This window comes from Mixophyes fleayi, chromosome 2 (genome assembly GCF_038048845.1).
Source record: "Mixophyes fleayi isolate aMixFle1 chromosome 2, aMixFle1.hap1, whole genome shotgun sequence".
NCBI lineage: Eukaryota > Metazoa > Chordata > Amphibia > Anura > Limnodynastidae > Mixophyes > Mixophyes fleayi.
In genome coordinates this window covers 309,108,727-309,135,207 of record NC_134403.1, presented here as the reverse complement: position 1 = coordinate 309,135,207, position 26,481 = coordinate 309,108,727, and the positions used below count along the sequence as shown (strand labels likewise).

Sequence of the window (26,481 nt, the reverse complement as noted above, 5' to 3'; positions counted from 1 at the left end):
GGTACAAAAACATTGTTTATATTTACTTGTATAGATTAAAGCAAAAATAAGAGATATTTTATGTACGGTAATACCCAAAAATGCATGCAGCTGCCAATGGGACTTCACGCTGAATTGAATCTCCTCCATACTCCTCTGATAAATTTAGACGTAAGCGAGGAAATGTGGTGATTATATGCTCATATGTCTGACCATTAATGATTTTAAATGATAATTAGTGTCACACTTGGATTACATGACAGGGAATGTGCATGATGAATTATTTTAAAGCCAGAATATGGAGAAAGGAGGGAGGATTGTTTAGATTTGATACATTTTCTACTATTGGGCAGTACTTGCATTAAAAGCAAACTTGCCAACCTTTGGCAAGCTAATTCCTGGAGATCCTAGGCAGGTGGGCGTGGTTGGAGGACGGGAGGGGCGAGGTGCGGTAATTTGCGTAATTTTGGCATCTTCTTCTAAGATCTGTCATGACGATGCAAGACCTTGTCATTCTGAGTCCAAAAGAGGTGCCCAAAAACTTTTATGTGTAAGAGTCGAGCTGGAAAAAACAGTAAGGCAGTAAAAGAAACTATGTTCAGAAATGACACAAACTCCTGAGGAGAGTCTATCCACGAGTGCTATGTCTAAGCCTGACCTTATTGACACTGTACTCATAAAGAAACCTCTTTTCACCATTTCTGCAAATGTGTGGATGAGTGTAGACGGTGATACACAAATCGAGGATGCCATTTGAACAGCGTTTATGGCAAGCTGTTGGGAAAATCTGAAACTTATTCTAAAAAAATAACAACAAACAGTACAGCATCAGCTAGCCCTCTTCTCTTAGCTAGATCCTTTCTCTCAGCTAGATTCTAGCACCTGCAATCTACACCTTCCTCATCAATATCCTCTCTAGTGATCGGAGTTAGCAACTTGGATGCAGGACTAAGGTTAGCTGACTCCTCCCGTATCCAGGATTCCTCTGAACAATTCTTGACTGTTAGCCCCGCTGCTGATGCTAGGGGTGGATCTTCATCCCAGAAGCAGACGAAGAAGAAGGCCCTTACTGCACAAGCCATGACATTGGAAAGGAGGTTGAAGGTACTTTAGTCCAGCGCAGTGGAGAATACTTTCCTTGTTGTGCAAGGTGCTGAAACCATTCAAAGTAGTCACCTGTGAAGTGAGTTCAGACACTGCTAGCTTTGAGCCAAGTGATTCCCTTAATGAGACTTTTGGAAAAGCAGCTTGAGAAATTGTAGGAGGAGATGAAACAAAGCAATTACTCTAAGTATGTTAGACTTGTAGATCAAGTACTTTATTTGCTTCGTCAGGATCCAAAAGTTATAAACATCTTGAAAATGGATCACTACATTTTGGCGACTGTGATTGCTTTGTTAAACTTAAAATGTACATGTCTATGTTAACATATTACCAAGGACAATTCCATCATGCACTGTTTGACATTTAGGCCTTGGTCTATCAACTTGTGTTACAGTCGACAATTATGGTGTCAACATTATTAGGTCGCCAATTCCCATGGTGAACAGTATGGTTAGTTCACAAATTCACATGGTGGACTGTATGATTAGGTAGACAATTCATATGTGGGCAGTATTATCATAGGGCTAGGGACAGGGTCTAGGGACATGTTTAGGGCTAGGGACAGGGCCAGGGTTAGAGTTAGGGATAATACTGTCTACATTTGAATTGTCAATCTAATAAATACTGTCTACATTTCTATTGTTGTCCTAATAGTACTGTTGATGTCATTTTATTGTCAACTTTATAACCTTCTCTAGTCTGCTGCCCATCAATCATATTAGGTCAATCCCATATAAGGGTGGGTGGGAGTCCCAAAGGACAATTCCATCTTGCACCACTTTTCTTTCCTGACACTGCTGTGTGGCACTGGCAAGGTTTCCTAAATGTGATGCAAACTGCTGTGTGTTTGTGCCATTGCTCTAACCAGACTCTTGCTGCAGTCTTATAGCTAATCGACAGCACTGTTAGCTTAGCTACCTTAAGTGCTTTGTTAGCTTGTTTTGTGGGGGCCCAAACCAACCAAGCACTTCAGCCACAAAAATGGAACTCCTTGTCGCTTAAGTGCTTGATTTGATAAACTGTACCAGCTACCCCTCCTGTTTCTGTGCAAATTTGTTAAACCTTTTCAACATATGGGTGGGTGGGAGGTCCCAAGGACATTTCCATCTTTCATTACTTTTCTTTTCTGCCACTGCTGTGTGGAAATGTTTCCTACATGTGCTATGAACTGCCGTGTGTTTGTATTGTTGTTCTGTCGCTTAGCATCCAGCTAGCTCGCTGCAGTCTTTGGTCAAAAGTGTATGAAAATAATATTGTGAACTGTCAGGTGGTCTAAATTGACTTGAAATGACTGAAAATTAGTGTTATTGAGGTTAATAATAATAATAATGTAGAAACAACAACAACAAAAAAAGAACAAAATTATGTGATTTTAGCATATTTTAGCAATTTTGCAGGAAAAAAGAAGATCAAAAACTAAAAACACGCGAGGGCAGTTATGCCAAAACCAAAACACGAAATACAGATCCAAAACCAAAACACGGGGGTCAGTGAACATATCTAGTCCTAACTAATAATTATGTAATGTTGGCTGTTTAATGCCTTTGAGTACACTGCACATCAACAGCTTAAATGCACCTGGGCAGCAGCACAGTGTTCTTGGACATTAATTAGCATTTTTTTTTAATGGTTAGATATATGTGGGACATACTGTATATGTGCCACCATTGCACTGTAGTATTCTATAGAGAAACATTTCTAACTTGTGCAGAGGGACCAGCTGCACTGGGAACTAGCAAGCTGTGGGCCCTGGTGCTGGGAAGCAGGGAGGAGGAAATCGGGCCCCTCAGCTTGCTAGTTTCCAGTGCAGCGGGCCCCCTAATCTCCATGGTACACTGCATCTGCTACACCAATTGTAGTTCCGCCACTGACCTGCATGTTTCTTTAATAAAAGTCGCAGATCAGATCCTATTAAAAAACAAAACAAAAACAAAAAAAAACATCATACAATAAGCGTTACTGTGGTATTGAGGACATAATAATGTCTTTGTGGGCTTGATTGAGCTTTCAAGATGTCAATGACACTTGAGATATGAAATTTCTCTGAGCTTCTGAGCCTGTCCAATTCCTAACTGCCAAAATACCCAGTTATTTTATTTTTCCCACAATGAACAGAGGGCAAAGGCAGAAGTACTTGCTAGCCAGTAGAAAAGTTAAAACAGTTCTTCCAGAAGTCAGCAGCTGGCTAACTGAAACAGGCAGTTTCCAAGATGGCAGTGACCTCAGCAGTGGAAACCATAACCAAGAATTTCCGAATCCTACATCCCAGCTTCCACTCCTGAAGATACACCTGCCACAGGATCCTGATCGCCTAACGATTCCATCGACAGATCAAGAATGGATATCAGTGAGCATGTGAAATCTCTTCTGACTAAAGTAGATATGAAGCAGTTTTTAGATGAGTTGACAAAGCCTACATATATGAAAGAAATAGCAGAATACAGAAAAGAGGTACAATATGCTGGGAAAAGGGTGACCAAGGGTGAACAAACATGAAGAATTTTCAAAGAAATGCGAAATGCTATTGTATCATTGGGAATAGAGGCAGGAGGGACTATATAAGATAAATCAATCTATTCCCAGACCGCTCTGCTTCTGTGGAGATTAAACATCTACTGGAATGTCTGAGAAATGAAAGTACATTATACCATTAGGACTACTTCATCTAAATCAACATCCTTCCAAAATGGGAGAATAGCCATACTTTACTCCCTCAAAGATCTGCCAGGATTTCTACTTAAATTGGACAGATAGAGTTTAACACAGGGTTCCACTTTCATGTCCTTTGCCACCCTTAGTCCATAGTTTAGTTGGTCATGAATATTTGTGACCTTTCCAGTTGGCAATGAATACTTGATTAAAAATTAACAAGATTAGTTCTCTTTAATTATAACGTGTTGGAATCAAATGTTTGGTAAATTTGAATGTAACTGGAATTCAGATTACATGTATCCACTTCTGAGGAAATTGCTTTGATGATAGTAAAACGCGTCAATGTTTTAAAGTTTTTCTTGTCTGGCCAGAGCATCAATGCTTATGGCTATTTTATGAAAGACAAGTTATGCCATTCGGACTATTTTCTCTTGTGAGTGCAATCACCTTATTTTGGAGACAGAGAGCTGCTTATAATTAATTGGGTGAACGAATGAACACAGACGAGCCCTTTACTGCTGGTAAATGTAAGCCGCCACATTTCACATTTGTAAGGCGATTGGAGGTTGAATTACATTCATCACATTCTCACAATAGGACTGATTTGTTTCTTAGTGCAGGAGGTAATGCTGAGAGCAGGGCTCATTTTCTCACTTGTGGTGGTATTGACCAATAATAGAGTAATTTTGATGGAGAAAGGTTGAATTGATCTGGAAAAATAACCAAAAAACCTACAGGACATTCCATTGGATCTTGTTCAGGACAAATAATAGCACAAAAACAGCAGGGGATTCTCCAGGGGAAGATGGACGGTCAGAGGAGTGAAACAGCAAGTACTAAAAGGAGGTCAAGAACATTCATGTCCCTGTTAATCGGTTTTAAATAGCATTGTCCCTGTCCCCCTTGTCACCTGCAGTTAATTGTTCAGCTATCACAACAAGGAATATCAAAAGGGCAAGATACAGGAATAAATCCTTTATAGCATTTAAAGATTACAATTTACAGAAAAATCAATAAAAACATGTCCCAACATGCAGAGATGCACAATATTGTTTATTTTTTCTTTAAACTCCCGTATTCCTCCTCTTATGAGCCCAGAAAATAATTTTAGCCAGTACTCCTTATTTGTCACAAAATGATTGCCAGCGAGGTGCTCTGCTGAGCCATAAATAGCAATTCACCAAATGAACACATGGTTTCCATGGTAACCTCTCACACATGCCCCTATTTATCAATCTGTGGCATCGACATAGATTTTCAATAGCTGCTTACCTCTGCGACAGGAAATCTATTCTTGGCACAATTTATCATTAAAATATCCCCAGAACAGCTGCATGAAACTCAGCTGCTCGGTGATACTTCTTCAGCCAGACTTACTTGCATTCGCACATGCGTGACCCCACTTTGCCAGTTCATGCATACGCAGTGGATCTGGACTTGGGGTTTTGGGTCCACTTGGGGGAAAGAAAAAAAAACCCAGAAACAGATAGAAAAAAAATATTAACTTTATATGAAGCATATTAACAATAAGCATTTTTTTTCCTGCTATCCCCAGATGGTGATAGCGAATGGAGGACGACGACAGTACCTGCCCTGCCGTTGTCCTTGTTAAATAGAATTTCCATGGAGAAAGTTTTCTCCAGCACGGTCTACTGCCAGTGGAAGCTCTTTGATAGATAGGGAGAAACCCTAACTCGGGCAAAACACCCGTTTTCAACAGAGAAGGGGCTTTTCGCCCTTTTTCCCACAGACTCAAGAGCAAACAGCTCAAACTTAAAATGAATGTAGCATTTACACCAGAAGAATAAAGAATAAATCTTGTTTTTAATGATACGGTACTTGTACTGCGGCAATGCTTGATAAATAGGGTAAAGCTGACTAAAAGCCAAGAGATATGTAACCCCTTTGATATGGATTTATCAGAAACAAGGCTTTTAAGCTCCCATCGCAAATAATGTAAGCACAAGATAATGGAGGATCAGTCTACTATCTGATTTAGAATTCACATGAGTTCAGATTCACCAGAGTTGGCAACATAATGATATCAGTTAATCTCCCCACAGCATATTCATAAGGGTTTATCCTTGTTTGTATTCACATATTTTACAATGTACTCAATGTTCAGTACTTACCTTCACCTACAACTCCAAGGACCTCAAATTTATTCATCACATTACCAAGATTGGGAATCTTCATGAAGACAAACAAAGCTTCTGATGACAGCCACGAACATGGCAGAATGTATAGAGGAAGCAGAATCTTCACAGGTCACTTGTCTACATACAATCTCATGATGAGTTTTCTACAGGATAGGAAGAAAAATAGACTTTAATGATAGCTGCTCTAACAAGAGGTCATAAACAGTCTTGTTTAAATAATCAATTCACCCATTCAATGAGTTAATAGTGATCAGATAGTTACTGTAGCGCTAGATGTAGCCTGTTGAATGCTGTCGAGCTGTAGATTGTCAGTATTACTATGTATTACAACTGCAGACTCATTACATTATAGGAACAAACAAGCAAAAATATCCTACTAAAGTCAGTAATGAAGTAAATTATTTATTATTATTATTATCTTTGACTTATAAGGCACCACAAAGGGTCCGCAGCGCCGTACATTACATATACAGAAAACAGAACCAAGACACAACAGGATACACAAATATATACAAACACAGGTGCATGGGTAAAGCAAATCAGATTATATCTGACAGATAGTGAAAGGGAAGGTAGAAATCAGCAAGAAGAAGGCTGAAGCTTAATAAAACAGGTAAAACAGGGTTAGGGAAGCAGGCCAAGAGGTACAGAGGGTGAAGGAACAGTAGAAGGAGCACACAAGGAAAGAGGGCCCTGCTCATGAGAGCTAACAACCTAAAGGGAAATAAAGTGGCATTGCCATTTGTGGATCTTCACAATGTCTGGCATAAAAGGTTCTAACCAAATAACCAAAGCTTAAATGGTGGAAAAAATATTTAAAGTGTTTCATATAATTGTTTGATATTATTTTTTTATTTGATTAGGGTTTTCTTCTTAAAGAAAATTCAGATTGTGAACTATGGAGTCTATTTGCAAAGGTGTGATGAGCCAAAAAACTAGGGAAAACATCCATTTTCTCCGGAGAATGGTCATCGCATAAGTCTTCTTTATTTATGATGGGGTTAAACACACGAGAAATCAGAGATTTCTCCTGTATTAATCTACATTTCTTTGGTTACTGTAGTCCCCAAAAAACTATATTGCTTTTTACAGCAAACCAATGCTACCTCAAAATGGTGTTAAATTACGTGTTCCTATGGGGTCCAGTGAGGTCGGAAAAACATAGGGCCTCATAAATGAAGGAAAGTAAGGCAAAAAAAGGAGTAACTTGTCTCCTGGACAAACCATGTTACAATGCAAGGGGTGCAAATTAGTTTATCATGTTGCACACAAGTTAAATACTGGCTGTTTTTTCATGAAGAAAACAAATACTTGATCGTTTTATTTTTACACTGAAATTTAAAGCATACTTGCCTAATTTTGGCTGACTCTCTGCAGGAGATCACTGAAGAGGGGTGTAGGGAGAGGGTGGAAGGGGGCGGGGCTTCACAAATCGCTTCATTTTGGCCACCGCCCGCAGTGATGTAATGCCTCTTTTGGGTCTTTTAACAGTGGTTACTCAAAGCAGGCATTGCGTCACTGGAGGCGGTTCCAAAATGGTGCAATTCGTGAAGCTCTGCCCCCTCCGCCCATACACACCTCCATGCCGGCTCTGATGCGGGAGAAATGCCAGCACTCCCGGGATTCCTGGAGACCTACCCTGAATTCGGGAGTCTCCCGGAGATGGCATGTATGATTTAAAGTTGATCTAAAACATGCCCTACCCCAAGTATAAATCTGTCCCCACATTTTAAATGTACCCCCCCCCCCCCTCCAATGCAACGTGGTTTTGCCCAGGTGCAAAGTTACTTTATTTTTTTTTTGCTTTACTTTCCTTAATGAATCGGGCCCATACACTTTAATTGTGCATGTGCATTTCACTTGTAGCATTTCTGGGACTAGAGGGATAATGTTACTATCGCAGTGTACTGAGCATAAAATAGTAAATATACTCCCAAGTGTTATATTTTTTAGATTAATTTTAACATCATTTAGATCAGGCTGATGTGAAGTAGCCCAGACAGGGATCTGTAAAGTGCCCTGTAATTCTGAGACTGTTGCTATTGTCCTTTCACTATATGACTAGCAGAATCCACCACTGTTTTTAGATTCAGATGATGAACAATGTAATATATAGAAGGATATAGGATATAGCAGGGTTACTCAACACATATGTAGAATAAAAATAGGAAGGCATATTCAATAAATATAAACAGACATTAACTATCACTTGTAAGCACTCCAACATATTAGACTTACTTTTTAACCAATTATACCAGTAAAAATCTAGCAAATGCTTATATCTATACAGGATGAAAGATGGAATGAAAAAGACAAAAGAAATGAAAAATGAAAAAGAAAGGAATATATTAAAAAAAAAAAGAAAACAAAATGAGGAAAAGAAAAGGTCTCCCAGAAAAATCAAGTTCAGTGTCTAGCTCATAATATCCTAATATACTGTTTAGTGCTTCTGGCTCCCAATAAGAAAGTAGAAAAATAACAGTTTAATCATTAAAAGGAGCCTAAAACACATGTAAAAATTAAATAACTTTATGAATTTAGAGTTAATGCTATCTAAATCACTCAATTACGTCTGGAGAAAAACATTTACACTTTGTTTTCCAGCAGATGGTCATGACAAAACAGAATTTCTGCTGTTGAGTTGAAAATGATTACTTCACAAATTATTAGTGAGGCTCATAAAGAAATTCGCTTTACTATTTGATGAGCCAACAATGGTGCTGGTTTACTGCCAAATCCATTATTTTGTAGGTTTTTTTTGGTATATGGAAATTCACAGCCACCTCTTCAAATGGGTGAAAGAAATCTGGAAGCAGATGCAAACTGGCAAACATTTCTGTTATGCTCTAGTGAAGTTCAACTAGCTGGTACATAAATGACCTTATAATCTTTCTAAAAAAAAACCTTTGTGGACTTACAGAGTCAGTGCCGCACGCAGGGGGGTTTCTGAATTTCCAGAAACCCCCCCTGCGCTAACTAGGTGCCCACCATAGCGGCACTGTACTATACAGCAGCCGCGGCGCTGTCAAAGAAGCGTCCGCGGCGGTGCTGTATAGTATACAGCCGCGGACACTTCTTTGACAGCACCGCGGCTGCTGTATAGGACAGCGCTGCCGGAACGGAGCTGCTGCATCTCAAGATAGAGAGCACCCTGCTCTTGAGAGCTAACAACCTACAGGGAAGAGTAGTTAGACAGTAGGAGTAGAATCTGATTAGCTGTCAACTAGTATTCTGACAGTAATAACCACAACCAATTAGGATGTTCAGTTGTTAAATTTGAGAGAATAAAGTGTATAAATATTACAAAGAAATCATTTATGTCGATAAGTGTTTAAAAAATACAAATTTTCTTTGAATGATAATAAATAAAATTGTAGTTATATTTAATAGGTGGAACCACTCCTTCAATCTCTCCATGGTACCCTGCTGTGACAAATAGATTATTACATACATATAGTATTATACAATATAGCAGAAATTCCAATAACAAATCCCAGTGAAGCAGCTCAAACAGGATGTTCACTGCTCACACATTATTTGGATATTATCCTCCTACACGCTAGAGAGGTCAGCCAAAACACACCACCTGCAGCTATTAAACCCCTAAACACCATAACAATTTTACTATAAAAGTGCGAAAGACAAAAATCCCAGACCAAAGATCCATGAGAAAGTAGTACTGAGGGGTAACTAGTGTGTGACCAGTTACAAAATAGACAGAGGCTGGCACTGTATACCAAAGATCTGCATAACACACGCAGGACTCGCAAGAAGAAGGCAATTCAATAACTAAATAAAACTCATTTCTGAAATCACACAATATAGCATACTTACCAACTTTTCCTTGTTGGCTTCAGGGAGATCCGGGGAGGTGGGTGTGCGGAGTGGGGCTTGACGAATCGCATCATTTTGGCCCCATCCCTTAAACAATTGTCACAATTTTGGCCAATTACAGCATGGGGCGGGGCTAAAATCATGCAATATTTTCGTCATTTAGCCCTGCCCCCACCACTTATCTATTGTGGGGACGAGAACCGAGAGGTTGCTCTGCTCTCCCTGAAATGCAAGAGTCTCCCAGACATTCCGGGAGAGTAGGCACCTATGCGTTAAAGAAAAGCAGCTAATGAATCTCTAGAGACTGAAGTGTCTTTTACATTTCTGTCTCCATTACTGAAGTCGTGTTGTCTTACCTGTCAGTCTTTGATTAAATCTTGGTCTCCACGAAAATGGCCACCTCCATAGGCATCAATACATGGACATAGGACACAATTTCTGAACTGTGTCATCATGCCACAGATGGTGAAGCCAACCACGTCTTGTACTGGCTCAGAATCAGGGAGAATGCCAGACTCTTCAGGGAGTGAGGAAGATCACCCCTATTTTAGGGAGTCTCCCTGATATTCAGGGAGAGTTGGCAAGTATGCAATATAGCTGTACCATTAATTTGATAAATATAGACTATGAGATTCACTGGTTGCAAATAACTGGACTTTTTTTGGTATAACAAGGACATAGGGGAAGCTTACACAAACTAAAAGGAGCTAAAATAGGGTAAATGGCTAACTCCAAAATAAATTATGCTAGTCTGCTAGGCCAGGCCAATATCCAAATTCCTCAGAGTTATATTTCCATCATTTCAGGTAAATTTACAGATCATCTGCATTAGGTTTAGTCACATCAACAGAACAATGAGTAGCAATAAGATAACGGTTTGGACTTTGTAATGTTGGCAACTGCTTCACTAAAAATAAAAAATGTAAATACTGGTGGCTGTTCAGGTTCACACTGTGAAATTAATAATAAGTGACAGCTGCAAAATTAAAATTATTGGCTTTACTTATAAATACGTCATGATTGGTTAATGTCCAAATTACTGAAACCTACACTGGCACATTTCAGCATTTGTATATTTTTGGTACATAAATCTGTTCCACTAAAACATAAATAGAATAAAAGCATGTGACTGTATGTATTCAGGCCCATAGTTGGAAAGCAGAGGACACTTCAGAAAACAAACTTTAATCCCCAATACTAGGCACAGAGATAGATTAACTAAGAGTAAAATGATCTCTATGTTAAAAAGAAAAACTCCAATTATCGGCTATAATAAGAACATTACAGCACAGAACACACTGGAAAACAAACAACAAAAGATGTTTCTGGGGCTAGGTACACACTACAGAAATTTTCTCCCGATGTGTTATCTACAACCATTTTACCAACGACTGACGAAAAACAAAGTCCCGATCAGCATGCCGATTTATGTGTACACACTATACACGTTTACAACATCTAACCTCAGATCTGTGCTCTTCATCTGTCATAACCATCGTTTGAAAAGATCATGACTCTATGTATGTAAACTCTATGGAGATCCTGACCATGAGTGCATTCACACCGCCGAATTGGAACAACATGGTTCCATTGCTGAACGAGATTTTCAGTTCAGTTTGAAAATCTCAATCAATGATTTCATGTGTTTTGGAACAATAATCATCCATCGTTCCAGGGTACACACTACTGGGATATCTGGACAATCAGTTGTTTATCGTCTGATTGGCTCGATAATCTGACTGTAGTGTGTACCTAGCCTTAGTACTTTACTCTTGCACTTCTGTGCCTGCTTTTATTGTTATGCTAGTTGATTAATGTTCATCGCCTGAGGTAGGAGTTTTGCTCCTCATGATGGCAGGAGCTATTTGGACATGGGTGGATGGGAATTTTTCCATGAGAATGTGAAATGGGCACAACAATGTGCTTGTAATCTAACAAAATAATCTCACAAACTACCAAGTGTGGAGAATGCATTTGACATATAAATGGGGGCCCGCAGAGTCTTTAGTCTCAAAAAAATGTCCAGACCAAGGCGATAGTATTGATCAAGGCTCAATTACCTTTAACAGGACACCTTTTGCTCCATAAAGGACTTATCACCATATCACACTATAGTCTGGATTTTGGTGGGACTGTCCTGATTCCTGGAGACCAAATTGATGAGGCTTATAAGAAAGTTGACATAGCCTTGAACAAATGTAGGTTTGTTGGGTCATGTCTAGGCCTGGTTTGTGCAAATGGGGGACAAGGTTTGGCTGCATTGGGGAAATGCATATTTTGTCCAGAGGCATGAAATAATATGAGAAATATTATGTATAAACACACACAAACAAAATTCTATAAAAGGATAAACATGTAAAACTGTCATAAAACACTTGAAATAGAGGTATTGACAATATATACTTACTGTCATGAATGATACAACACAATTTTAATTTGCAAGCATGGAGGCATATGAGAAATCACACCAGGGGGTAAATGTATCAAGGTGCGATTTTGCGAGCCCACTTGTTGCTATACTATAAATAGACCTAGCGCATGAACTAAGTTCATTGGGGATCTGAGTTTCTACACTGTATAAGCTGTTTGCAGCGGTTCTCTTCATTAATTTTTTAGTACAAGCATGTTCCAGATGTTACAAATATGGGGCCCTCCTGGCTGAAGATATGAAGACTTCAAGCAACAAGGGGGGCTTTTTGCCCAAGAAGAGAAGACATTTCAAGCAGAACTTTTGGATACAAATATTTTTTGAACATTTCAAGCCGGACTTTGGGAATTACAAGTTTATTTTGTACTTGGTCAAGCCAGACTATTGGATACAAATTTATTTGGGACTTGGTTTACAGACATTTTAGGATTAAAAGCTGCTGACAACAGATGAAAACATCTGTGGTGAGTATATTGGGGATTTATTCTTTTTAATAAAAGTTTGTGGTATAAATGAGGGTGTTTAGTGTCTTTATTGGGATTTTATTATTTTTATTAAATGTATGTGGTTTTAATGAGGGTGTGGTGGTTTATTTAACCTCTTCTTTTGTGGAACTACAGGTCCCAGCCAGCTGTGGGTGTCAGGGCATGTTAACACTTGTGGTTCTCCAAGTGCCAACATGCCCTGGCTGCCATGGGTATGCTGGTGCTTGTAGTTATACAAATATTAGCATGCCCACACTGATTATGGCACCCTGGCTGGGACTTGTAGTTCCACAAAACAAAATGACGTCTGTTTCTTTTTTCAACTTATATCGCCGTTTATTACCCTACACCCACCGCCCAGGGGTGTAGGAAGAGCCCTAGTGCCTTCAGCACTGAACTGGTTGTCATTAGAGGGCGGGCCGCTCATTTTTTCCAGCGGACCCCACTCCCTAGGGTATCCAGCCCAGGCTGAATAGCCTGGGGTTGGTTGTCATCATGGCAGGGGGACCCCTGCGGCGTGTTCCCCTGCTATAGTGCCACCCACCCCAGGCTGGTTTGCCTAGTACTGGTTTTGTGAAAATCGGGGGGACCCCACGCAAAACAATTTCACAATTTTCACGTAACCAGCAGTAGGCTGGCAGCACTAGGGTTAATAGTGAATAGAGGGGGGGCCACATGCTTTTGGACTAAGATTGTGGGTTATCACTCGTGATTTGCCACGATTTTAACACACTGAAGAAAAAAAAAAATCGGACCTTGATACATTTACCCCCATATCTCCATTTTTTCAGTTTATAAATGACCTATTACACTTCTATCGGTACATTTCAGCTACTATTTCACTGTGAATAGCACATATCCTTTCATGACATCAATACGTTCCTTATTTATCAATTTATAAAAATAAATGGCTACCTACTGACCAACAGGTGGCGCACCTTGCCCTTCCTGAGTTGGATATTCAAGTACTTTTATTTCAGTTGTGGGACAAAAGCTGAAGATGTAAACCATTGTAACCACACAGCCCTTATGGGTGATGATGCAGAATGACAGAATAAACAGAACCACAGGAGTGCATGTCTTCTCGACTTAGCAATAGGTGAGCATGAGGTTTTAAAAAAATCCTTGAATTCCAAGTTGTCATACTACACTTTGTGCTTTCACAGTACTATTGTGTAGGAAAGCAAGCAATACAAGCCTGGGCAGCTATTTTAGCTGCAAACCAATTTGACAATTGGACGGCAGCCAACACAATGTCCCCCATTGCTAAGCCAAAACAACAACCACACAGCCAATTGAAAAACTTCCCAGGTGTTCCCAGTGAACAGAACAATTCTCTGTGCATGCTTATACATCTGATATTTAACAATGAAAAAAATAAAAATAAAACTGAACTAAAATGGAAACCCTGAGTCCATGCAGATTTTTCAGCTATTACTCTTGTAGCTAGAGCAATCAGCTGCTCTTTGAATAAACATTAGTATTTCTACCCAGAATTCTCCTCTGGGGTTCCAATTATTTTGTCTTGTTTGTGAAAATATGATTCACATTAAAAGCAGAAAAGAAACAATTCGTGTCTTTCTCTCATTACTCCCTCCATTAGGATAGATGTCATCTAGCAGTAAAATTAAACAGTAATGAAAACAAATACACACATTTACCATAATTAAACAATGATTCAATGGCTGTGATTCATTCATCCCTAACTAAGACTCCATGTAAATTTGTCCCTGTATATTGAAATTAGATGCTCATGCTTTAGAAAAGGTTAGGCTGGAAATAATGTTTGATTAAAACTGTTACTAAATGGATTAACTCAAATTGACAAGTTATATCACCTGCTGTCCTCTACTGGCTTGTCTAGAGCAACTGCCCAATCAAATAAACTGGATGCACAAAAGAGACTGACTGAAACGGATTCGAATTGTGAACAATTAGGGTGCTAGGGTTGGGACCATCACTGTTATACTATACAGGTGGTGTGGGATTCAAATATAATACATTATTATAGTTCCCTTTTTCAAAAAGGGAATAAATGACATTATTTAAAGAACTGGGAAATACCCCACAATGTACTATGAGGTAGGATTGTGACGCTTTCCTTGGCATCCATCAAAATCCCCTCCATCCATCATCCAGACACTGTTCTTGTCAGTTCACAAGCCATCCAAAAGTATGGCTTCTTAACGCCCTTCGGGCTATTCTACCCAAGGAGTGGGTAAATCAGAATTTTTAAAGATGGTTCTGGACATGACCAAGGAATTGCATCCACACATGCATAGGCCTAGGAATACAATTATGTCAAGAAAGATACCCAAAGTATTCATAAATATTTAAACAACAAACCACGATTTTGAAAGGAATTTGGAGCATTTCAGGAATCTGTACCAGTAAGGACCCCTGAAAAACACCCCTGCACAGGCCAATGCTCCAACCACAATCTTGGACATATAAGGGGAGATTCAATTAGAACAAAAGACATGCGATGTGTCCCTGGAACGGGCATGAAGATACCTTGCGTGTAATTTTTAGTGAAACATCGACTCATTTCTAATCGCACCCCGTAGAGCTGCGAGCAAGATTGAGCGGATATTTTTACTGTACTAACGGTAAAAATGCGCAGCCGCGATGTTCTGAGGAACCTCTCCCCCATAATATTCTCATATGTTCATTGTGAACACTTCCATGTGCAGCAGAGCAGACCAGCGCAGACACAGCCATACACAAAATATGCTTCTGCTGCGTTTGGTAGTTGATCTTATGCACATTTTCTATAGCTCGCGATCTATGTACTAGAAAACAAAGAAAAGGAATTTAACTATTATTAACAGTGTTAAAAATAAAGACACATATAATTTATAAAATAGTTGAATGCAAAAGACTTATGTTAAAATTATAGCCTGGTAGGAGTTTTTAATATATAATGTCAGCACTGAGCACCCAAGAATTAAAATAGCTGAAAAGGCTTTTATAATTACCGCTTGTTTCTTTGAGAGACATAGCAAATGAAAAATCCCCATTACATATTCAAACAGAGCATAGATTTCATAGAAAGCAACCAAAGGTCAAGCACTGGTTACCAAGCAAGTTAGGAAAACTGGACAATCTCCAGAACCCACCACATAGTAACTGCCAGCCTTGCAAAATAATACACTCACTAACTGGCACTTTATCAATATAGGATGAAATAAAAAAGAAAAAAAAAAAAGAAAAACCACTGATACAATAAGTGAAAAGGAATTAGAATAGATAAAGTAGCACATCTGCTATCTGAATTCAAAATAAGATTTCCTGCCAATTCGCTTTTTAATTCTTAAAGGGAAAGTATATTAAAACTTACTTAGGTTACAAACAATGTTTTCCTTACACTGAACCTGATTTTATCTTAAAATAGTGAAGATTTTATAGATAATATGGTCACTGAATGGACACATCATGTTTGGTATGGCTGCCTGCTGGTATATTGTAGATGAAAGGCAATATAGTTGACCACAAAAAGTTGGGGATGCGTACTACCAAGATGACTTCTGATCACAGTGTGATAGAGTACTGTTTCTCCCACTTATTTTCCAACTTCTGTAATCTCAGTTGAATAGCTGGAGTTGAAAGCATTCTTTAATACTAATAAACTAATTCAACCAAATTATTTATAGTAAAAATAATTGATATGGTTGATAAAACCGCTTACAGTATATTGAATGGGCTAAATATGACATTATTGCCATGAAAATATTTTGTGTGCCTGTCACGAGCCGCGGCGGTACTCACAGCCGCCGCGGCTCGCTTCCTGTCGGTCCCAACGTCCCGGCCGTCACCATGACGACCGGGACATCATTTCTTTCCAACTCCCGACCGTTGCCAAGGCAACGGTCGGACGCTTCCTCAGCGCCGTGTCCTGCAGCCAGGCGCGCATGCGCTCTAGGGACAATCAGGCAGATTTAGCCTGTGGCTGAATTAGCAGGCATTAGCCTGCAGGTGTGGATTTCAGGGCTAAGCCCTGATTGGTCTTGCTAGGTGCTGGCAATTAGCCTACAAGTGTGGCCTTGTCTAGGGGCAGGTTCTGATTGGTTGTGGGTTGTATTTAAGGCAATGAGGTCTGCTGCCTCATTGCCGGTTATAGCTTCTGTGCTCCAGTCTGCTGACCTGCTTGTTCCAGTTCCTGTTCTTGTATCTACGTTTTGACTTCCCGTGTATGACCCTTGGCTTCGTATTTGACTTCGCTTGTGTTTCCTGTGACCCTGATCCTTGGCTCGTTTACCCGTTCTGCTACTTTGCCTGTGACCTCTGACCTCAGCTTGTTCATTGTTACTGTTTCCTGCTGCCGACCTTTTGACCTCTGCGTGGACCTGACTCTTCTTGCCTGGGTTCTCCCCAGCCGGTACACACTTCACGACCCTCTGTCACTCTGCAGCCCAGTCTGTCCCCACCATCAGGGGCTCCAGTGAACACCTGACTGGCAGAGTAGACTCCGGGTTGTGTTGTGCCGGCTGGAGGGGTTCCTAACATTATAACCGGCCCACTCACGGAGACAAAATTAGAATGGATACAAGTGGATCCACACCGTCTCCGGCACAAACCCTAGCAGGCCACGTTGAGTCCTTGTATCAGATGATGCAGGGATTGGCTGAGCGTATGTCTGTTCAAGAAGAAGCCACAAAAGCTTCACAACCGACTCCAGGTCCCATCTGTGAACCCAAAATGAACTTACCAGATCGGTTCTCCGGAAATAGAACCCTGTTTCGGAACTTTAGGGAGAGCTGCAAGCTCTATTTTCGGATGAGACCCCGCTCCTCCGGTTCAGAGCAGCAAAGAGTTGGGATTATTATTTCCCTTCTACAGGGTGACCCCCAGTCCTGGGCGTTTTCTTTGCCGCAGACCAGTCCGGCCATGCAGTCCGTAGACTCCTTCGAGGCACTGGGTCTACTGTATGATGACCCGGATCGAGTGGCCTCCGCGGAAGCTCATCTACGGTCCTTGAAACAAGGCCGACGGTCGGCAGAAGAATACTGCGCTGAATTCCGTAGATGGTCACCTGATAGTGGATGGAACGACCCTGCCTTACGAAGTCAGTTCCGTCTCGGCCTATCTGAACAGATTAAAGATTCTTTGGTGCAATACCCGTCTCCTAGTTCTCTGGAGGATCTGATGCACCTCTCCATTAAAATTGACAGGAGATATAAGGAGCGGAAAACTGAAAAGGAAACATCATCACCTCCATCCGCCTTCTTTCCTGTTTCCCAGGATGGTGAGGAGCCTATGCAATTAGGAGCATATAGTCTCTCTTCTGAAGAGAGAGACAGGAGGAGACGTTCGCAAGGTCTATGTCTATACTGTGGCATAAAAGGCCACTTCTCCCGTTCTTGCCCAAATAAGTCGGGAAAAGACCATGCCTAGGGAATGAGGGGAAAGTTCACCTAGGTCTGCAAATTATCTCCCCGAAAAATGCTGTATTAATCCCTGCACAGCTCACCTTCCGGGCTCGCTCTGTGGACCTGTCGGCCTTCATTGATAGCGGAGCTGCAGGCAACTTCCTTGATATTGGGTTTGCCCGCTCTGCCGGAATTCCGATGGTAAAACTCAACTCTGCCATTACTGTCTGTGGCTTAGACGGAGGTCCGTTGCCTGGTGGCAAGATTTCCTGGGAGACCCCGCCACTACAGTTGAAGATCGGAGCTCTCCATTCTGAGTCAATCACCTTCTTCCTGATCGATTGTTCGTCGGTTCCTATGATCTTGGGCCACCCATGGCTTTCCTGTCATAACCCTGTCATAGACTGGGTAAAAGGAGAGATTGTCAAGTGGAGTACTTATTGTACACAGTCTTGTTTGTCACTGTCTCTGCGTATGATTCAGCCTATTCCGGAGCGGCTTCCCTCACAGTATCATGAATTCTGGGACGTGTTCTCCAAGAAGGCTGCTGATACCTTACCGCCACATCGTGACTTTGACTGTGCCATCGAACTTATTCCTGGTTCCAAGTTACCTAAGGGGCGTTTGTATTCCCTTTCTGCTCCAGAAACAAAATCCATGCAGGAGTATATCGACGAAAACCTGGAGAGAGGCTTCATGAGGCCATCTAAGTCTCCCGTAGGAGCAGGATGCTTCTTTGTATCAAAAAAAGACGGAGGGTTAAGACCTTGTATTGACTACCGGGGATTGAATCATATCACAGTCAAGAACACCTATCCCCTTCCGCTCATCTCGGTATTGTTTGATCAGCTAAGAGGGGCTACTGTCTTCACTAAAATCGACCTTCGCGGAGCATATAATCTCATCCGTATCAAAGAAGGAGATGAGTGGAAGACGGCATTCAATTCGCACTCTGGCCACTACGAGTATCTGGTCATGCCGTTTGGCCTTAGCAATGCACCTGCAGTGTTCCAGGACTTGATCAATGAAGTTCTTCGGGAATTCCTTGGTTGTTTCGTGGTCGTCTATTTAGATGATATCCTCATCTATTCCAGATCTTTGCCCGCCCATCAGACTCACGTCAAACAAGTTCTACAGAAATTACGAGAGAACGACCTGTACGCTAAGCTGGAAAAGTGTGAGTTCGAGGTACAGAGGGTATCCTTTTTAGGCTATGTAATCTCTTCTGAGGGATTCTCCATGGATCCAGCTAAGGTCCAGGCTATTTTGGATTGGGTGCAACCCAACAATCTTAAGGCGGTGCAGAGGTTCCTGGGCTTCTCCAATTATTATAGGAGATTCATTCACAACTTTGCCGACATTGTGGCTCCCATTGTCGCTCTGACCCGTAAAGGAATGGATCCAACTAATTGGTCGTCCCAAGCAGCAGCCTCATTCGAAAGCCTGAAAAAGGCCTTTGTCTCCGCTCAGGTCCTTAGACATCCAGATCCAGCTAGGACATTTATTCTTGAGGTCGACGCCTCTGACATCGGTGCCGGTGCCATCCTATCGCAGAAGGATCCTCATACTAATCGTCTGTACCCATGTGCTTATTTCTCCCGTCAGTTCTCTTCAGCGGAGGCCAACTATGATGTCGGTAATAGAGAACTATTGGCAATCAAATGGGCCTTCGAGGAGTGGCGGCATTGGTTGGAGGGTGCTTCACATCAGATCTCTGTCATTACCGATCACAAGAATTTACAATATATACAGTCAGCCAAACGTTTAAATCCCAGACAGGCCCGGTGGGCGTTATTCTTTACCCGGTTTAACTTCCTGATCACCTACCGACCAGACTCCAAAAATGTCCGGGCAGATGCCCTTTCCAGAAGTTTCTCGGCACACCACATTCCAGTCACTATCCCAGAGCCGATTATTCCTCCTTCTGTAATCCATGCCGGGTTGACCCAAGATCTGAGTATCACACTTCAGAGATTCCAGAAATTAGCCCCTGATACTACTCCGGAGCGACGTCTCTTTGTTCCAGTCCATCTAAGGAAGGCGGTTATTGCAGAGGCGCATAACAGTAGGGTTGCAGGGCATCCTGGAATTTTCAAGACGTTAGAAATCCTTTCCCGTACAGTCTGGTGGCCATCTATGTCTGCTGACGTCAGGAGTCATGTCCTCTCATGTGAGGTTTGTGCCAGAAACAAAGTTCCTAGGATCCGCCCAATAGGCCAGTTAGTTCCTTTGGCACCACCTGCAAAACCATGGACCCACTTGTCCATGGACTTTATAGTGGATCTACCACCTTCTGCAGGACACAATACCATTTGGGTCGTGGTAGACCGGTTCAGCAAGATGTCCCATTTCGTTCCCTTACCCAGACTGCCTACAGCTCGGGATTTGGCCGTCTTATTCATTCAACATATTTTCCGGCTCCATGGACTCCCTACTGACATAGTTTCCGATCGGGGTTCTCAGTTCATAGCGCAATTCTGGAGATCTTTCTGTACCCTTCTCGGAATCAAGGTTAGTTTATCATCCGCATATCACCCTCAGTCTAATGGGCAGACCGAAAGAGTTAACCAGTCCTTGGAAAAGTTTTTGCGATGCTACACGTCAGAGTTCCATGATAATTGGTCTTCCTTGTTACCCTGGGCGGAATTTGCCTGTAACAATTCCTGTCATTCATCTACTAAAACTCCGTTTTTCTGCAATTATGGTTTTCACCCCAGATCTAACTCCCTGTATTCGCTTAACCCAGTTGGTGTCCAGGAGATCCGTTCCACTGCAAGAGATCTCAGAGTTATCTGGAGGAAAGTACAGGCATCTCTGAAACAGGCTTCAGTTGTCGCAAAAAAAAATTCGGATCGCCACCGTACCATCTGCTCCTTCAAGGTGGGCCAGAGAGTGTGGCTGTCTACAAAAAACATTAAACTCAGACAGCCTTGCAAAAAGTTGGGTCCCAAGTTCATCGGCCCGTTCCTTATCATCAAGCAGGTTAATTCTGTTGCATTTAGGTTAAGAATTCCGGGCTCGTTGAGAATTCCCAACACATTTCCCTGTTCTCTGTTGAAGCCGGTATTATATCCTACTCAAATCCAGTCTTCAAATTTGCCTGAGAGAAAATCAAACAGATCACCAAGATACGTTGTTCAGAAGATCTTGGATTCCAAAAAAGTGCAAGGTCAGGTGCACTTCCTAGTGCAGTGGAGGAATCGTGGGTTAGAAGAACGGTCTTGGATCCCACGGAGACAACTCGATGCTCCTAAACAGTTGAAGGAGTTCTTTAACAAATTTCCAAGGAAACCGGGATGTCGGGGTTCCTTAACCCCTCCTCAAGGGGGGGGTACTGTCACGAGCCGCGGCGGTACTCACAGCCGCCGCGGCTCGCTTCCTGTCGGTCCCAACGTCCCGGCCGTCACCATGACGACCGGGACGTCATTTCCTTCCAACTCCCGACCGTTGCCTGACGCTTCCTCAGCGCCGTGTCCTGCAGCCAGGCGCGCATGCGCTCTAGGGACAATCAGGCAGATTTAGCCTGTGGCTGAATTAGCAGGCATTAGCCTGCAGGTGTGGATTTCAGGGCTAAGCCCTGATTGGTCTTGCTAGGTGCTGGCAATTAGCCTACAAGTGTGGCCTTGTCTAGGGGCAGGTTCTGATTGGTTGTGGGTTGTATTTAAGGCAATGAGGTCTGCTGCCTCATTGCCGGTTATAGCTTCTGTGCTCCAGTCTGCTGACCTGCTTGTTCCAGTTCCTGTTCTTGTATCTACGTTTTGACTTCCCGTGTATGACCCTTGGCTTCGTATTTGACTTCGCTTGTGTTTCCTGTGACCCTGATCCTTGGCTCGTTTACCCGTTCTGCTACTTTGCCTGTGACCTCTGACCTCAGCTTGTTCATTGTTACTGTTCCCTGCTGCCGACCTTTTGACCTCTGCGTGGACCTGACTCTTCTTGCCTGGGTTCTCCCCAGCCGGTACACACTTCACGACCCTCTGTCAGTCTGCAGCCCAGTCTGTCCCCACCATCAGGGGCTCCAGTGAACACCTGACTGGCAGAGTAGACTCCGGGTTGTGTTGTGCCGGCTGGAGGGGTTCCTAACAGTGCCATTATAAAACCAATGTCCAATTTAGGCTGTGGGGGCTATATGCGACCAATCTGGCTTTAAGTTTTCCATTGGGACTTACCCTTATTATGTTTGTTCCAACTGGAATTCCGAGTGCTACAAAGAATAATCTCCATAAAAAAAAAAAAAATATACAACCCAACTGCACACTATGAACGACCAAAGTGAGTCTCACCACTAGCCAATCACAAGTATTCCTAAGGGGAACTGGAAGATTGTATCACCAGTACTTCTCACCTCTGCTGAACTTCCATTACTGCTGCTAAACTTCATTTGTATGACATTTTGCTATGATTTCCCATCTCTCTAATCAGAGATATTTAATACACACTTGAAGGTTATGTTGGAGAAAGTAAATACAAACAGAAGAAGAATGCTTTGGATGACGTGACTAAAAAAGTAAATTAAATGATGGATAAGATAATATACATATATCAAAGAAAAGAAGTGGAAGTAGAATCTTGAGGTACCCTCTAGGAGGATAATGGTAAAAAAAAATCTTGAGTATATGAATTGAGATGTTTAAAACATTCTGTGTGTTTTTTTTTGTCTCGTGTTTGCGGCATGATGAATGCAAGATAACTTTTGGAGTGGTGATGCAATTCAAAATTAATTTTCCATTGTCGAGTCACACAATGTTTCGGAGCTCCCTTGAAGAGGGAGAAGAAAAACCTCCTCGAGGATAACATTGGAGCCAACCAGTAGGCGAAGAAAGGAAGATTCCACTTATCTGATCGCTTACATCCTTTCTTCTCCCAGAGCTCCCCGACATTTGGGGCAGCGAATGTAAACAGATTTGCTGTCAAACAATCAGTGGCCAAGATGGTGAGACAATTAGGGCTCATTTTCAGCCATTTGAATCTTTGGTGCCACAAGGAGCAAATCCAGTCAGTGCCCGCACCTTCACAATAGCTTATATTTAGCCACTGCAAGCGACAGTAGCTCCGGCCAACGGCGGAGAGAGACCTAGAAAAGCTCCATAGGCAAGTCCGCAAGATCAAGAAGGAAGAGTTGCGGTGCAGAGCTCAAAAGGGAAGACGGTGGGGCAAGCCAGATGAGTTCTGAGTGACTGCTGGAAGCCATCCACATTACAAGCAACAGGGGGAAGGCACTAAGCTATCACTGTTCCCCCCTGCTGAGAAACAAAAGCTGACAGAGACAAGCAAGACCTTTGGACAATCCTCTCAGCAATCCATTGGGCACAAGACCCATGGAACCCATTAGAGCATTGAAGGGCTCTCATTTACATCTTTGGGGGAATTTGATTCAAAGGTTTAGAAGCTTATGAGGCGTATTTTGTTTAGGAGAAACCTGTGGGATACAGTTATTCAGGATTAGCCTGGGGTCACATGTAATTCAGGAACTTGGCCTGTGAGATAAACTCAGTTACTAGGACCATCATCAGTAGTAGGTTAGCCCCTTGATTTAGACACAGAGCCCATTATGTACCCCTATTGCCTGCAATATCCCTCATGGCCATTTTGTTGTGGTCTATTAGAGACCTATCAGAAACGCTGTTGATGTGTCTTTGCCCTCAATAGTCAAGCCGTTATTAAAGGTAGTCTTTTGAGGTGCTTCCCTGGAACAGGATCCATTCATCAGGCCCTCATTAAAGGCAGACTTTTGGCATCTTGTATTGTTTTTGGATTGGCTGCTTGGATCTACATTTTAGATAGGGTAGTACACTAAACCTAGTGTTAGAAGTTAAATTTACACTGCAACTGGTCACAAAGAGCATTGCTAGGACCAGGGCACTGCTGTTAATATTGTTGTTTTTAAATGACAGCACTAGAGTGGGTAGTACATAACAATATGATAGACAGCTCTGTGGGAGGGTTGTCCTGGGTCACCCCTTTTTCTAGATGCCATTCCGCCAGTCTTGGACAACCATCAAGAGGAGACAGTGTCTAGATGGTGAGTGTCCTCTGCTCGATGTTGTTTTTCTCTTGATGAGGCCCTCATGACTAAATTGATGAGTAAGATAATCGAGCGCAGACTTTTCTGTCACAAATACATGCAGCCCCGCGCCCAGGCCCAGACCAAAATGGTGTCAGCAACAGGAATAGAGTGCAGGGTCTCTACTCCCGCCCATCACCTCAGACATCCCTCTTCCTTCCATCTGTATTATTTCACCCGAATAATTGCTGTGGTGTTTCCCCTATACCGCAGCGGTGCGTGGGGGCAATGCTGAGGATTCGGTGTGCACAGTAGGTAGAACGTGATCAGGTAAGAACCCTGTGTTCATCTGTCGTTTCCTGTAGGCAATACATATATAATTGCATATTTATAAGGGGTCACAAAAATCTGTAGTGTAGTGATGAACTTCAGCGCAGAGATATACAGATAAAAAGCATAGACGTTATGCTGTGTCTAACACAACAAAGAGCATGCAGGAGAGCTTGCAATCATATGTGAAGGAGAAATATTATATTATTTGAAGGAGAATAGTTTTGGATATTAAATAAAGCAGCAGCCTAGTCTTTGTTAGAGTACTGTGGGATAATGGAAGAGTATGAATTTGCAGGTGGTTTTGCTGTTACAAAGTAGTCAAGTAAAAGGGTTATGTTTCATACCTGAAATAAAATGTGTGTAATTTCTGACCACTTTTGGCTCCACTTTAAACTCTAATCAGAGAACTTAAAAACAGGACTTGAAAGCACGTTGCATTGTTAACAGGCTTGTTGAGACCTCTTGATATATGCCAAAAATACATTAGTCTGTTGCTGGGCAAGGCCACATAATTAGCAAACCAATTAATCATTTGCAGGGAGAGAATTTAAAGAGGAATTGTTTAGAGACAAACCATATGGTTCTTTCAATATTTTTACAGTACTTGCCTATGAGTCTCCTGTATGTTTTGGGAGGGTAGGCAACCTTCCCACATTGATTTGAGTCATTCTGGTAATGTCGCATCGTCAAGCCCCAGCAATTGCCACTTACTATTTAACATATTCCAGTTGTGCTCTTAAGTATTGTGCCAGTTTTGTACTTTTTTGGTGAAATACATGCGTATTGTCTCTTAATGGCAGCTGGGAATAAAATATAAAAAAATATACATGATATGTATTCATAAAACTAGCACACAAGATAATTCAAATTATATTTTTAGGTTGTTTTTTCAAAGCCAGAATTAAAGTAATGCTTTAAAGATTCCCACCCAGAGCTACTGCTGCAACAGTTCATAGCTCTGCTGATTGAGTTATCAGACAGCTCCATCTCCTTGCCATGTGTCCAACTAATTATGACTGATATTCAGCTGCTCCAGTCCGTCTGGCTCAACCTCCTGACTTCCTTTTTAAACCAATTTTTCATTGCCAGATTACTGGGTTTCCACCTGTAATGTATCATGTTGCTACCCACTTCTGCTGCATTCTGCAAAGCTTTGGTTGTTTGCCTATGTACTGTGTCCTGCTTGTTACGGACCTTGCTCCTGCCTCATCCTTTTGTACTTCTTTACCAAACAGTGCACTAAATAAAGCTCACGTCATCCCATGTCCCATTTCACTGTTTTCAGCCCTGCCCCACTTGTGAACCTACCGTGTCCTATATTACGCTCTAGCCTCCGAATCTGACTTCGAATTGTTACAGATGATTTTTGCAGTTTTTCCAAAGCATCTTGACTATGCATTATTTATTATTTCTACGATGTTGTCGTTGAAGTGTTTTGCATGTGGAGCAGGAAACACTAATAAGCACTGACAGGACCTAACAAGGGTGAAATAGTCCATTAGTAGGTTGGAACTATAAGCTAGTCCCAGGGTCTGAAAACAAGTGGGTATAGCCAGGGGCAAAATACAATGGGTCCCATAACAATATTCTGAAGTGCCACAAAGTTTCTATGAACACCCTTTCCCCCCTTACCTGGGAAGCTTGCAGACTGCCAGTTTTCACGCTCTCCACTTCCTGCTTAGATTGTAAGGGAACATCAGAGTCTCCTTTCCCTTTGAGAGTTCCTTTTCGCTCTGGGCTCCTACAGGGCACGATTATCTCCCAAACCCCATAGCAATCACTTCCCTAGGACTTTTGGGTACAGCAATGATTCAAAAAGCGGACATACAAATTTAATTTTAGAAGATTGTACTTTTGAATTAGAAACACTACTTAACCCCTAATTGTTAAAACATTGTTAGTACTGTAAACCTTGTTATTGGGAGTAAACGGACAAATTCCCTCTTCTGTTACAGAATTTAAAACACAAAACATATTTCCCTCCAGAAGTTAAGAATGTTGTAAATGATTGTAAAGGTACCGGGTATTCTGGCCCAATTCTACCCACTTCACGCTGGCTGGCCCACCCACGGGTGCCTTACTATTATTATTAATTTTTATTTCTAAGACGCCACAAAGTATCCGTAGCGCCATA

General features: G+C 41.8%; 1 protein-coding gene across 6 annotated transcripts in view; it reads right to left on the bottom strand.

The window, feature by feature from the left end:
* The window catches only part of CDKL5 (cyclin dependent kinase like 5), a 324,391-nt gene that overhangs the window by 191,314 nt on the left and 106,596 nt on the right, over positions 1-26,481 (bottom strand). For all 6 annotated transcript variants that reach the window (XM_075196518.1, XM_075196523.1, XM_075196521.1 and 3 more), the window contains one exon: positions 5,868-6,037. In XM_075196518.1, coding sequence (XP_075052619.1) covers positions 5,868-5,931 — 64 coding nt within the window. In that variant the 5' untranslated portion in view covers positions 5,932-6,037. The remainder of the gene's footprint in view (positions 1-5,867; positions 6,038-26,481) is intronic.